Source organism: Molothrus aeneus, chromosome 6, assembly GCF_037042795.1.
Source record: "Molothrus aeneus isolate 106 chromosome 6, BPBGC_Maene_1.0, whole genome shotgun sequence".
Classification (NCBI taxonomy): domain Eukaryota; kingdom Metazoa; phylum Chordata; class Aves; order Passeriformes; family Icteridae; genus Molothrus; species Molothrus aeneus.
Genome location: NC_089651.1, coordinates 35,679,708 through 35,695,140, shown reverse-complemented (window position 1 = coordinate 35,695,140; position 15,433 = coordinate 35,679,708). Strand labels below are relative to the sequence as shown.

General features: G+C 36.2%; 1 protein-coding gene across 1 annotated transcript in view; it reads right to left on the bottom strand.

Annotated features, from left to right (window-relative positions):
- Nucleotides 1–7,641: 7,641 nt before the first annotated feature.
- The window catches only part of SCFD1 (sec1 family domain containing 1), a 48,485-nt gene continuing 40,693 nt past the window's right edge, over nt 7,642–15,433 (bottom strand). The window contains exons 21-25 of the mRNA XM_066551377.1: nt 14,139–14,191; nt 12,813–12,846; nt 11,471–11,536; nt 8,800–8,868; nt 7,642–7,863 (exon numbers count right to left, since the gene is read on the bottom strand). Coding sequence (XP_066407474.1) covers nt 7,840–7,863; nt 8,800–8,868; nt 11,471–11,536; nt 12,813–12,846; nt 14,139–14,191 — 246 coding nt within the window. The 3' untranslated portion in view covers nt 7,642–7,839. The remainder of the gene's footprint in view (nt 7,864–8,799; nt 8,869–11,470; nt 11,537–12,812; nt 12,847–14,138; nt 14,192–15,433) is intronic.

Genomic DNA, 15,433 nt, shown 5'->3' with positions numbered 1-15,433 from the left:
TAAGATTCTTAAAATCATATTTTGTATTTAATAATGAAATTTGTGTGTGGAAATATATATTGCAGGTCTGCCATTATAGCACATAAAATATTGATGTTTTTTATGAGTTCTGATGAATTTGGGGAGGAACAAAAAACACACAAAGCAGCATAAGATGCTGCAGTTAAATATTCCTTGCCTTTTGGTCTTTCATTATTTTACAAGAATTAGATCCTCACAGAGTTGCGTATCCTTGTAGGAGAACCAGTCTCTTCAAAAGACTTGAACCTAATTGTGTGCATTGCAAGGCAGTCCAATGGCATAAATTGATGTTTTCATGTGCTTTCTTTCAAAATAGCTGTAGTGGTATTTGTAGCAAAAGACGACTTTAATTTAGTTTATATCCAACTTCTGTCTGATATGTGGACATGCTGAGATTTTCTTGCCTTTTCAATCTGGGATTCCCAATAAAACAACTGTAGGGTCAACCTCATGTTTTTTGTCTCCACCTTTATTTTGTATACCCACAAAGTTTTATAGGGTGGAACTGGAGCTGTGGCACCAAACAATGTGCAAGATTTCAGAGGCACCTGTAGTCACTTGAACTGCATTTTCTTTGTGCTTCTATCTTGACAACAAATTCTCTTTGCCTAGGTGGCATTCTTTTCCTGGTATTTGCTCCTGTGCCTAAATATGTGAATTTATTCACTGGTTCCTTGGGAAATGGTTCTTCTAGTGAAGAAAGCCAACATGGATCCAGTCTCACACCTGGCTCAGCAGGGTGTCATTTTAGATGCTGGAGTTTCCCTCCTGGCTCTGTTTAGTGACTGATGTTACCAACCATATGTGGTCACTTGAGGTTCATGACTTAGTGCTTTGCTCTTCCCCTGACCATCTTGAGAAGGAAGGGAGAGAGCAGGGGTTGGAGCCCCCCTGTTATTTCATGGTCCCCTGCTCATGGCTGCTGTGGGAAGGGCATGGGAGCCTGTGTAGTGTCTCTGCATGCTTGCTGACTAGTAGGATTACTCATTCTCCTTTAATTTCATTTTAGGGGACAATCTCCCCCTTGGACTTGTGCTGGAGTCTTTTTACAATCCCTCCCCCTTCACATGCTGCTGCCTGTGTGATCTCTACACCTGGATGCCTTGGGAATGGCCTCTTGCTCCATTTTCCTTCTATATGACAGACTGAAACTGCTTCAGTTACCAATCCTTATCACTGGACAATGAAAATTGCCTTTAAGTGAATACACTTAAAGGTCCCTTAGATTTTTCTATTGCCACTGTAGAAAAAGTAAATATATATATAGATGAATAGCTTCAAAATGTGGCATGTTAACTAAATTATAGAGACATGTGTCCATAATATCTTGCTGTGAAAATTTCCAAAGAATGCAGTCCAGATCTCATCCTTTCTGTAGCCAGAGTTGCACTTATTTTCTTAGCACTGTTTTTGTTCCCAAAATGTGTGTTTATTAGAAATAGGTAACAGAAAGCAAGGTCATGTTGTGCCAAAGGATTCTTCTAAATGTGATGTGTTTTTGCTTCAGGAACTTTAGCTGTACAAATATTTCTGTGGGTTTGGGAAGGGAACTAGTTGTTTCCTCTGAGGTATCACTACAAGTATTTTGAGGCTAAATCCTTGTCTCTGCTGGGACACTGGTGCCTGGCTGGGATACAGGTGAGCTTGGCACTTGAAGCCCAGATCCTGACCAGACAGAGAGACTGCATACAGGGAGGCCAGGCCAGGACAATGGCAGAACAAATTACTAATGACACCTAAAGGAAGAAAAGCAATCTGGAAAGCATCACTGTTTGTTCATGATTTGACTGCCATGATTACAAAACATCAGATTTCATGAAGTTTTCACTGACTGCTTGACAAAGTAGGATCCAACCCGACAGTATAGGGGCTGTTCTTTTGATCCTTGATATTGCAGTGAACTGAGAGGGAGAGATTAATTCTAACTAATAAGTGAGAGGTATTATCATTAAAAAACCCCTTAAACTGGCTCTGCAGAAGAGTTCTTTCAGGTTCCCCTGTTTTCACACTGGGCCCTGAGCATGCACAAATGGAACTTTTCCAGTGAGGAGAGAGCATGGCACCATTCTCCTCCCTGAGAGCCCTGGGCTGGTAACAGCAGAGCTGCTCCTTGTCCTGTGCAAGGCTAGGCTGACAGACAGATGCCCCCCCTGGGGAGAAGTGTGGTCTGCAGAAACATCAGAAAGCTGGTGATCTGGTCAGTGAAGACCTGTACAACTTCCCTGTAAGAAATTCAGAACAGTCCCACAGCATAATGTGAGGGGTTTTCCTCCCTGCTCTCCTTCAAACTGTCACTTATCTCTCGTATGATAAAGGTGATTTCCAGCCTGACAGAGGTATAAAGCCCACAGAAGGTAGATTTATATAGTTACCTTCCCTGTGTTGCAGTGTTTATTTTCACATTGTTTGCTTTCAAAGAGCTCATCAAAGCATGATCCCAGTGAGGGAAAGCCAAAGCTTTTCTCCCTGGGAAGACAAAAAATATCCTCAGCACTGCTGCAGACTATGACATTTAGGAGTAGGTATCTTTCCTTGTGAGTTACCTGTACAAACAATACCTGAATGAATGGGGCCCATGGCTGATTAGTTATCTATGGGAATGGCTCATGTTCCAGTTCAAGGGCAGATTTACAGCCCAGCTGGAGCTCAGCAGTTTAGCTGCCAACAATCCCAGGAAAATGAAGCAAAAGACATCCTCCGAGATGACTGGAAGATACTGGTAAGGGAATCTAAAGAAAAAATGTCACCACATGTGTTTCACTTCTTTGACATATAAAAAGAGAGGGTTTATTTCAGTGCTAGCAAAACTGGCAATACAATTAGCTTTGCTATTACACAAGCTCTACATGAAAAAAGTGTGCTTGCCTGTGAAACGTTTTGTGTCATAATCCATCATCTCTCCCTCATTTTCATTTGGTTTTGTGACCTGATCTGAAAGTCTTTGTTATGGATACAGAGAACTTGCTGCATAAAAGAATAAACAAACCGAGTAGGAAGACACAGATCCCAAGGGATTTGTAGATGGAAGAAAATGTTGACCTTATTCAATCTATTTCATATGATGAATATTGTGGTATAGAAAAAGTGAACAAACATAGATATTTGTACTTGGAACAGATAAAATATATATGTGTTGATTTATGGTTTAAAAAGTCTTTTGAGAACATATATCAGATTGAATGTAATAAACACTCACTCCAGAACAGAATTTCCATTGTCATTTGGCGACTTATACAACAGATTGCAATTATTCCCCTGGTTTAGAAATGCAGGAAGAGCCCAGGAAGCTTTGCCATTGTAGCTGAATGTACAAATGGTCCTAGATCATTTCAGAGAGTAAACTAAACAGCTCAATTAAGTCTAACTCACAATAAATTATTGATCTGTGTAAGTTTACTCTGCAAAATGAAATAGGAACAATCCTGTTATTAGTTAAAACTGTATCTTCAGTATGATTTGAAAGCCTTGGGAAGTCTGTATGTAGAGAGAAGATAGAAATTTATTTGGGGAAGGAGAAAAGGTGGGGGAATGGTTTTAACTGTAGGAAACACTATGGAGAACTCTATTCCTGTCAGAAAATACTGAATCCACACCAATTACTGTTAAGGAAAGCTACATACCCCTTCTAGGACTTAATTTTCTCCATTAATTTTCATCCATTGATTTTCATGCTACCTGCATAATACAAGTAAGAATTCAGAGCAGTAAATGAGTTGTATTACCTGTCTATGCTGAGGTGCTAAAACCAATTTTCTGTAGAAGCAGTATGCCTTTGATCTATCCCTTTTGTACTGCCAGAAACAGGAATGCACATATGAGATGGGGAGACTGAAATAGGATGTGGAATGGATAGTTCTGAGGCTTTTGAGCATAGGAGTCTGGTTTCACAGGATAAAGACCACTCTTCCATTACTAAATCAAACAAGTCAACATATGCAACTATGAGAAGGAGCTGGAATAACATTTTAGGAAAATAAAATCTAGTGCTGCTTGATTTACATAAGGGGAAAGACACGAGCAGATAAAGGGAAAGATACAAATTTATCATTAGAATTTAAAATTCTGGTGGCAACTGAACTACCTAATGGTTTATAATTGTAGGAAAAAAATATGATGCATTGATGGATTCAACCTGCAGGTTTTTGCATGCTGGTGAAGTGACATGTGACCCTATTAAGGAGCTGTATGTGTTGCAGTGACATGTGACCATATTAAGGAGCTGAATATATCTGAATGTTGCTGAAAACAACTGCATCTGCTGCACAGAATGGGGTTACTAAGCCACTTCCACATAAAACAGAAGTGGGTCAATTAATCTACTGATTTACAGTAAGAAATATAACATGTTCTCTGATCTCTGAAGCTACACAGAATTCACTGACACTGTGGCTCACTTTTCTGTACCACTAGAACACTGGGCAGGCTTGGCTTTCTCTGAGCCAAAGCCATTAGTCACAACTAATGAACGATCTTAACAAAGAGAGGGAGCGGGTGCCTCCACTGTCAGTAAATAAGGGATACAATGTTCCAGCCCAACACCTTTTATTTCAGATCTCAAGAATGCAGTTGTGGTAGTTTTGAAGTAAGTTCCCATGTACCCTCTTATAAACCTTTTATCTCCTAAATCTCATAGGATTGCTCTAGCCAGCACACTGAACTGGCCATTAAGCAATTCCATTTTGGAATATACCATTAAAGTGAAAAGAGAAATGCTGCCCTTTGTTCAGCTTTATTCCTGAAGCCATGGTTGGCACAGTTGGGTTGGCTTTGTAACTGTGACTGATAGCAGTGTTCCCATTCTCTGCAGAACCTCTGGGTTTTGGGAAAAACTTGCTATTTTACATTTCATTCAGATTGATGGGAGCACCATCAAGCAATATGAAAATTTACTTCTAGCCTAAGAAAGATTTCTATCTGATTTGCATCAGAGAGTATAATACAAATAAGGCCATTTAAATTAAGTGCTAGTCTCCAGAAGCTTCTTTCCTTCATTCTGATTGTTTAATTTTTTTTTTTATTGTTACTTCTTTAGAGTGTCTAATTCTGAAAAAATAGAATTTTCACTGAATTCACCATTAAGTCACAAAGTATCCACCTAAATATTCTAAAATCTTCAAATTAAATCAGGAAAGCAAGCAAAGGGCTTTAATTTCAAAATGTGCATGTATTCTCAAGTATGTGCAACTGTTTATAAGAATGGTCCATAGTTCCTGAAAGATCAACTGAATTTTCCACAGCTGAAGACCAGACTGCTAATTTGCTAATTTTCTTCCTGAGAATAGGTACAGCACTTGACACTCATCATTGTGCTGTCTTTACTTACTTAAATGAAAAGTAGATACCAATGAAAAATTGCCTGTCCTGAGATGTGGAAGCTGGAGCTGCTGTGCCAGAAGCTGGCACTGCTGTTGATGCTGCCTCACCAGCTGGCCCTGTCAGAGCTTTATCAACAGAGAAGGGGCTAGAAAAGTTCCAAACCTCACTGGTCTTCCATGCACCACCTAAAATATTTATTAGCAACATGAATGCTGCAATTTTACTTAAAAGACTCACTGAGCCAGGCATAACCTCTCCTTTAAGCCCAGGCCTTTTAAGGGACCTTTGAAGACATGAAGGGCACTGTGACAGCTGTACATTGAAGCAGCTTGCCAAAGAGAGAGCTTATTGTTAACATTGTTTGCCTCTAATTAACCAGAGACTTTTGGTACCACCTTCCACATTCCCAGATCCACAGGTACTTGGGAAAAAGGGCCATGTAACAAAAACTTGCACGCCATAATTCAGGTTATGTTAGCAAGGAAGGAGCATGAGGCATACATGCTGTTACAGGGACAGAGCAGTAATGCACAGCTTAAAGTAACAGAGAGCTTCAGGACTACTACTCCAACTAAACCAGAAAACTATTTTGGAGATGAAGGAGAAGAATGTTTGAAGTACAAAAATTGTGTTTATTATTTTTTTTTAAAACCTGAACCCCAAACTGACCAGAGCCTGCTCACAAAGCAGACCTAAAGGTCCAGTTCTAAAGCTGGGCACGAATGAAACCTGTCTCCAGAGTCACTAAAGACAGAAAACAGATTTTTGAATGTAGCCACCAAAGTAAATTCTTCTATATTTACACAGTTTACTGCAAAAGCAAATTCTGTAAGCTGGGATTTAGGAGTGCTTCTCGTTCAAGTGAGCAGTGCCAAGATCTGGACAAAAACCAAGTGGCAGATTTCTCCTAAGCTGGTTGTCAGCTGCAAGGTTAAAGCTCTCTGCACAGGAAGCACAGCTGAGGAGGGATCATTTCAAGCGCCTGGAACAAACTCCCACAAGAAGTGATAAACACTTTAAATGTAATTTTCTTTTCCTGACACACTTTGGCCTTGTTTTTGCTAACAAAAATAGCACATATATGTATCTATATATATGGAATTAGAATAACAAACTGCATTTGATAGTGAGTCCTTGCTTATTGAAATCTGGGACAGTGTTCACATGCAACAACTACAATGAACACCATAGTAAATATATTTATTGACTCAGCAAAATTAGAAATTTATAGCAGTATTGTGGAGTAGATTACAAACAACACTTAGATAATTAAATAACACTATTATTACTTTTTGATAACATGGTCTAGATCAAGCATATTATTCTTGTGATACTTTTAAGGAATAGGTCAACTGCATTTCTTATACAGATGTTCTGAAAAACAATCAAGTTGGGGAAAGGGCATTGTGTTTAGTGTAAAACTAACATTCAACACTGAAAAACAGTGCAAAAAGCACTACTGAAAATTTTACAGTAAGCCAGTAATTCTCACAGTTGGCTAATAAACCCACAAGAAATGTTTTCACATTTTGAGTGTGTTAGGCCTTGTTTTGAAGTCATATTATTGCTTCACCAGTAGCTGTTTCCAGAGAGGAGGTTTCTAAAGACAGAGACCTCCACCTATAAAAAGAATTTGTTATGTTCTTTGATAAGTAATGATAATTCTCCAGAATTATCATAACCAGATTCTTTAAACTACTAAACTGCCCCTACTTAATGGAATTGTTAAAAATGGTATTTAAAATATGTGCTGATACAAGTTAAGAGCTGTTTTGTGAGTATGACTTGGGTTCTTCCCAAACATAACAGTCAGAGCAGTTACAATAAAAAGCGCAGAAGAAAATTAAAGATTTCAGTCTTACAGTTTGAAACTGACTGTGTTGGCAAGCAATTTTCTCTTAACCTTAAAAGAAAAGTTAAATTACTGTACCAGAAACTTGTACTGAAGGTATCTTCCAGTACATCTTTCGACCATAATGCAAAGACTGCACAAATCAAATGACTTTGCTAAAATAAAAGGGTAAGAACTAGAAGTAGTTCTCTTACACTAAGGCTCTTTGTCTGTGGTCCTGAAAGGCTCTGCTCTTTTGAATTTTGTTAAATAAAGATATTCTGGCTTTCAAGAACATAACTCCTAAAGACAGACTTGACCTTTTCTTAGAGCTATTGCCCTGCTTACCATATCAGAAACTTACATATAAGAACTTGAAAATGCCATACTTTTCAGCCAGTTCTGTCATATACCATAGCTAGTACTGCAATAAAAATGCAAAAATAGTGAAACTGACCTCCACCAAAACCACAGTAGGTTTTAAGTTTTATTTCTGAAATGCTGATATACACCGTATTAATTACAGATTTTTTTTAAAAGTTATCATGTTAATGAAATGGGTGAAAGTTTTAATATAATGACAAAATTAAAGATATGAAGATATCTGAATGTTGTAACAATTCTCTGTTGTCACATTTCCATCCAGGTAATGGTGTTATGGTGTTTCAATTTTATTTCTGGCCAAGCTGGGACAGCTAAACATGAAGAGAAACAAGTCATTAGATTTCTAATCTTATTCTTTCAGTCAAACAAACATCCAGATCATACAGCAAATATTTCTGTCATATATGCTTTGTTTGTCTCTGAGAACCAAATGTCTTCTGGTGATATTTAATTCATAACCTCAGAGGAGAAGGCCTGAGCTTCAAATTTTTATGAATGTATCTCATGAAGCAAAGGTACAGTGTACACAGTCAAGACAAAAAAAACGTTAATTAAGCTGAATGAGGAGGTAAAAGTCATCAAGTACTATCTGTCTCCTTCAAGTGCAACCAGAATTAATGTAGTTCTTTAAAATATAGTTTTGAATAACAACTTATTCTCATCTTAGTAGGACATAAAACCATGGGAGGTGACAGCTACTGAAGGGCTGCTATTTGCTGACCACCATGAATAATTTTTATTTTGTATTCATATTGGAATTCTATAGAGAAGTAATGATGTTTTTAACAGCACAAAAGACAGAGTTTAGTACAGGTATGGACATCAAGCTCCCACCAGGCCACTACTTTTATATCTATATATCTGTAGATATTTATAAACCAGGTCAAAAGTGTAAACATCTTGTAACTTGAAAAAGCTGCAAGAAGACCCTAGAAAGAGATACTGTTTGTGAAAGTTCCAAGAACTGGCTCAATTTTTTTCAGTAGGATTAAGACAATTATTATGAACTTGTTTACCTGCATCACCTGTGTGAACTCACATTGATAACAAGCCTTCAACAGCTAATTAAAAATAATGACATCAAAACCCCACTTCAAGCAAATAAAAATAGAATTGGTAACATGCATTAATCTTTCACAGATTAATTGGAGGTTTTTTTGGTAAAAATCCATGGAGATGTAGAGTTATATAAATCAACTTACAGATAAAGAGTAATAAATATTATAGAGGTTATCAAAGTTATCTACCTGTTTTATAAACTGTGTGGCATTAAAAAGTTCACTGCAGCCATACAGGACATGTTTGCCTTGTTTACTCTAAAAAAGAAAAGTCCATAGGAAATCAATTGTTTAACAGTATAGTAGAGGATTAACAAGCAATACTTTTAAAAGCATCTACAAAGGGAAATTACAGGATCTACTAAATTCTTTTGCACACAACAGTATGATAGCCTCTTGGAGGCTCCCTATGCCTTGCCATTTTGATGACACATTTTCAGCGTGTTGAATTGAACTTGGACAATAGATTTATTTTAAGGCACAATCTACCTCAATGACAGTATAAATATTTGCTTTTTGACATTGTGAGATAGTCTATTCTAGCACAGAATTACAAATAATTAGATTTGAAGGTTTCTCTTAATTCTTCTACAAAAAAATCCTGGAATGTCAAAGCTGAATGAACATTGCTTCCTGCTTCAGAAAGTTTTCAAATACTTTCTCTGTGCTTTCAGGAGCAAACTGGCAAAACAGATAGTGCTTAGAAAAATAAAGCCATGAATAAAATCTCTGTGGTATCTCCTTGCAAGAACAGAGCTGTTGATTTTTCTCTTTTTTATTCTGGAGGAAGACTGATTGAATTTGAGAATAATTAATAAGCTACATCTGTGGAAACAACAGATGCTCAAAGTCTACCACATGGAAAAGCAAATTTTGTTGGATAAGACTGTAAGTGTCACCTGGGAGAGGCACACAGGTTTCCAGGTGGTGGGAGGGAGAATAAAGGTTTTCATTAACCCTCCTCTTTTTTTCAAGAGCCAAGGGCTAAGCAGAATAAAGGTGAGGGAGTCTTCCCCCTTGGGAGGTCATGTCCCACTGCTCAAGTACACAGTCTGAGTGGAGAAACATACAGCAAACTTCAGCTGTGACACTGTAGTCACAATTGTGACAACTGTGATGAAAAACCTCTGTTCACAGGCTCCAGAAGAAGAAAGAGTATTTTCAACTTCCAACTCTCCATAAGATCTAACATTACCATTTCCATAGTTTTCAGTTTCTTCTGTTTGACAAATGACCTCCTGTTTGCTCTCTTATTCCTGTCAAACTTCTGCTTCCTGACACTTTGTATGAAGTGCTGAGTGTTTAACTTGTCATCACACCAGTGCCCTGTATATACACATACACAGCAAACCTCAGCTCTGTCAGCATGCAGTTAAAATTAGGGAAGTGAACTAACCTCTAGGGGTTCAGATGTTGTTTTTTTTAATAGGAAGTAACACATAGTCATCCTCTTGGGCATCTTTTGGATTGATATAGTAGCTAAAGAGGCTTTGGGTAGACTAAGGAGCAAGCTAAATGTTTGCCAATACACTCTGCCACACTCAGATGCTTCACTGAATTTGTTATTGAGGACAGTGATGAGTGCAAAGCCAAATCTAAATGATTTCTTTAATTTACATTTCTCTTCCTATCCTTTCCTCTATCCAGACCACTCTGTTTCAAAATGGCTGCCTGTCAGAGGGAGAAACTCAGCACACACATTCTGACTTTGCATTCTTCAAAATCTACCTGGACATCAAACTCTCATGTGCTTGGCAGAACAACTGGTTTTCAATGACTAATGCTCCATATCTACTCTTATGTGTGAAAAGCCTCTATCCAGTCTACCAGAGGGCAGGAAAACTGTACCATGAACAAGGTTAAGATCAGGAAGAAAGAATGGTATTCTGCTGCTGTTAAATAATTTATTACCTTCTTCAGAATTTTACTAAGGTTACTTTGGCATTTTTTTTAATTCCTGGAAAGTGCTTGAATATGACTCCTGCCTCCAAGGAGCTGTAATGATTTAGTTATTTTTCTCCATCCACTGATTTTTGGTATACATGTGTTCTGCTAGTCTGGCCAGTTGGAACCAGAGAAATTAAATCTGTTACACCAGCATTACATAGTTGATTATGTATTTTATTACTTGAGCATATGACACCTTTTATGATTTCTACACAGAATTAAATGATGCAGTTCAACAAGAATGAGATTCTACTAACTCAGTAGGGAAAACTTCTAACTGTGGGTAAGTAATAAATGCTTAGATATTGGTGCCAATCTGATATTTGCTTTAACAGATAGTATAATATTTGCATTATGTTGGTTTCTGAAACAACATACTTTATGCACAACTAAGATTGTCATACAATAAAATGGTGTTATCTCATATTACAAAACTGCATACAAAAAAGCACCAGGGTATCTCTTTTGCAAGATTTATGAAAACTAGAGAATTCTCAGCAGTTCCTTACTTTCAAGGTTATGATATGCTACAGCTGCTTCATTTAACACCAGCACATGAAAACTACTAACACAACTCTGAAACAGGTTAATTCAGTTTGCTACATCTGTTGACAGTTTTCAATCACGTTGGTGTGTATGAACACAAAATAAAAGAGAATGCAGTTTATTTACTCAACTCCAAAGGGCAACATGAGCAAAATCCCAGAAACAGTAAGTCTTTGTTGGTCTGAATTAGTAACCCACAATTTCTACTCATTTCTTACATTCCTTTTTTCCCAGACTCTGTATAGAATAAGGATGTTAAGGCTAAGTTCATAGACTTTGTCTTCTAAATACTAAATATTACAGAAAATATGCTCTATCTGGTTTCTACCAGTAAGTTAAGGACTACAACTGACAGAAGTACACATACCTTTATGTAGTCAATAAGATTTTGATATTCAATATAGTTTCCTCCTCCAACTACAAACACTATGGCCTAAAAGGCAACAGACATATTATTAAGAGTATGCATTCAAATTCTTGAAATTTCAGTAGTGATATACCAGATAATTAAACCTACAACAAAAATCATCACAATCACACTGTGGTCGTATAAGAAACTGGATACAGAACCACTGCTTCCTATCTGAAAGAAGATATCTGAAGTTTTGGTAGGATGCAGAATAGCAAGCTGAGAGCTTTTAACATGTCACTCTCTTCTGTTAAGACCTACTCATACATATACAGTTTCAACATGTTCCCTTTGTTGTCCAGAGATGTCTCCAATGACTAGAAGAAGAGTTAAAGTCTCCATGGATGTTTATTTGGGCCATAAATAAAGTACTTCTATCATAAAGAAATATACCTTTTCATCATTTTTTTCCCTTCCCACCTACTACTGGTAATAACTTCTAATATTACAGGTAAAAGCCATCAGTATTTTCTGGGCAGTGTTTAAAGGAGAATTCATGTCTAGAAAAAGGAGACTTAATAGTTGTATTATTATTGTTAGCATTCATTATCCAAAATTGTTTGACCATACTATATGAATTTTATATAGACTTTATCTTATTACTGACATTTTTGGTAGGACCATCTGTAGCTATATATATATGTGTGTGTGTGTGTGTGTGTGTGTGTGTATATCTATATATCTAGGATACGACATGGTATTTCTTTTGTTCCTGAGGATAATTAGGATATTTCATGAGAAACAGGAAACATTTGTATATTGCCAAGGTAAATATTTTGCTTATGAAACTTTGTAGTAATCAGGTAAGACTTTTTCTATTTGTAAATATTTACACAGAAAAATACTGAAAGTTACAGGCATTTGTATGAAATGATAACATTCATTATTTTGGTTTTTTTCCTTTAACTGCAGAGACTCCTTAATATGGTCATTTACATCAATGCTGTTGTTTAAGGCTGGACAAAGGATGAAATCTAGAGAGCATTCTGAAAATCTGGTCTAAAAATGGGGGATTTAAATTGCTCACTCAATTATGATATTAGTAAATCCCTCTAACTACCTTCCGGAAAATTTTCTACTTTTTTTCTCCAGTATTAGTTAATACTTACATAGTCCTATAAAGATGAAAAGCTTCAGAATAACAGCTAATTATAATTAATACTAGATATAATTAGTCTAAGTGCTTTTTTGCAAATAAGACCTCTCATTTTCTTAATCGGGATCATCAAAAATGACTGCACTTCAGGATTTATTTATTTTTAACACATGAACATTGAAAAATAATTTCTCCGTGACTTACCTCCTGGAATGGATTTTTATTTCTTGGAACTGAACTATAAAAAATACAGCACAGATTTCATTACACATTAATAGAAATATGCACAATAAGCATCACGTACCCATCATAAACGGACTACTATATACTATTAGACAAAAATGTAAGATAGAACAATAACTGCCTTTCCATTTGTTATGGAAAATCATTCATTCTACAGAACTGAATACATGAGTAAATAGGAATTGTACTTCATAATTTCTAATGTTGCTGTTTGAATAATAAACTTTATGACAACAATTCTTCCATAGTTTAAAAGCTCTAACTATAGTGCTGTTACCTAGGAGCAAATAAAATGAGTTAAAATGTGATCAGCATTAGTACAACTCAAGGCACCTAGAATTCCTACCTCCTGGAATCTTAACTAGAGAAGGCAGTCAGTTTGCAGTTCCTGCATACACTTACTGATGCTTCCAAATCTCAAAACCAGCTATGCAGGATCAGAATGATAAAGGGAGGATAAAGGGAGGAAGAGGGAAATTACAAGTTTGGGTGGTACAGAATTTTCACACAAATAACTAAAACCAAGCCTGAATCTACTTTATCCACACTGATCCTGTAATAAAGTGGTGCAACCAAATGAGATTATTGTTTTCCCACAGGTTAAATGACAGTTATTTTTAGAAAGAATATCAAAATAAAGTATCTCCTCTGTTGCTAAGATATTAGATTAGGTGAGACTATCAGACAATTATTAGTTAAAGATACAAAGCAAAAATCAAGATTTATAAACTTCTGATGTAACTCCTCTTCCTCTCTTTTAGTGGCAAAATAAACTATATCCAAGCCTCCCTTCATATACACATGAAAATAAAATGTGCACATACCTGAACAAAAGTAAATGCAGTCAAATTTAATTTTTTTTTTCGAACTTAGTAACAAATTACTAAAGAAGGGTTGTATTAAAATCAGACTTGTAACTGTTTAAAAAGTGACAAGGAAATTTTGGTGCACCATCCAATGACTATTTAACTTAACAGTGTAAATTCACAAAGTTTCTAAGAAACCAAGCAGTACAACTATGAAGAACCCTAACACTTATTATTGCTAAATATTAATGCACATTCCTGTGACTAATGTACATGTTAGCACTTATTTTTTAGAATTTTTTTTGCAGTGTTATAAAAATTTATCTGATCGATCCAAATTCCCACTTGTAAATTCCTTCAAGACCAACTGTCTTGACTTAGAATTAATGATCAAAATAATAACTTGTAGTCAGCAAGCAAAATAAAACAGATTTCTTAAGTTAGTCTTTTCATGGAGTAAAAGGAAAGAAGCAAATCTCACCTGTCACTGCCTCGCAGCATCTTGGGGTCAAAATACCGGTAGTCATCTGTCTCCTATTAAAAAGTATGTTTTTATCTCAAAAGATCGGAATTTTGGCTAATGAATTTTTGCTTGTATCTATTACATTAAACATTGTTCAAACCAGTATCATTTCCCATCACATCATTCAACATTAATTGTGGTGTCTACTAGTACTTAAAAAGCTTGTATATAACTGAACCACTACAGAATAAACAATAGTGAGAAGCTATGAAGAGTGCTATTGAGCTTTTTATTTCTGGTTCACCTAAAATTGACTATCACACACTTTCCAAAAAATACACTGGTTGCATAATGAATCCCAACAGAAAGACAGCATGCAGAAAGAAAAATTGTTACCAGCTTTAGAGGAACACCGATGGTTAGTAACAAACATGAACATTTTCCAGGTTACGGAGATCTGCTATTGATTTAATATTATAAAACAAAACACTTCTGAGGCAATGAGCGCTAAGGACAAGACAGATCAAAATCTGCTACTGTTATGTAACTTATCCTTCTCATGTCATGATTTATGACTACTATTAAACCAAAATTAAGCTCTTGAAGAAGAAATGAGTTCCACAAAATTTGAAAAGTTTGACTCTCTAAAGTACAGAAAAAAAATTTCTTCACAGAGAACACTGAGGCACTTCCAATATTTTTATTGGCAACAAGCAGGATTTTTGCCAATTATTATGGATGAAAAACAGGACTTCTTAGTAACTCCTTCTGACAACTTCTTGGCTTTCTCCTGTTTCTATACTACATTTTCATCCAGGTACTATTAAGTTTAGTTTGTCAATAAACTGCATGCAGAACTACAGTTTATCTGTGTGCTTACATGCAAAAACCTCTGAATTCTGCTGATTCTGTAGAGCAGAAATAATACTTCTTGAGTAGTAGACAAATTATCTGGGGGATTTACTAGAACTCACCTAGCATACCTACCTCTAATAGTAAAAAGTATTTAATATACATGCGGAGGTTACACACACACAATCCATTTGATATTACAAACTTTTATATAATTATATAAAATAATCCTGCAGCTTGGCTTTTAAAAAGAAAAGAATTTTGATCTAATTTCCCACTGAATCTCTGTAAAAGGCTTTTATATGTTCCACTGGGAATTTCAACTGCTGGAGTCTGCCAGCATTCATGATTTTGCAGCATTCAACTGCTGGAGTCTGCCAGCATTCATGATACCTAAAGGTGGTATAGTGACTCTGGGGTAAAGAGAGCTGGGAATGGACAGATATTGATAGACTAAAACT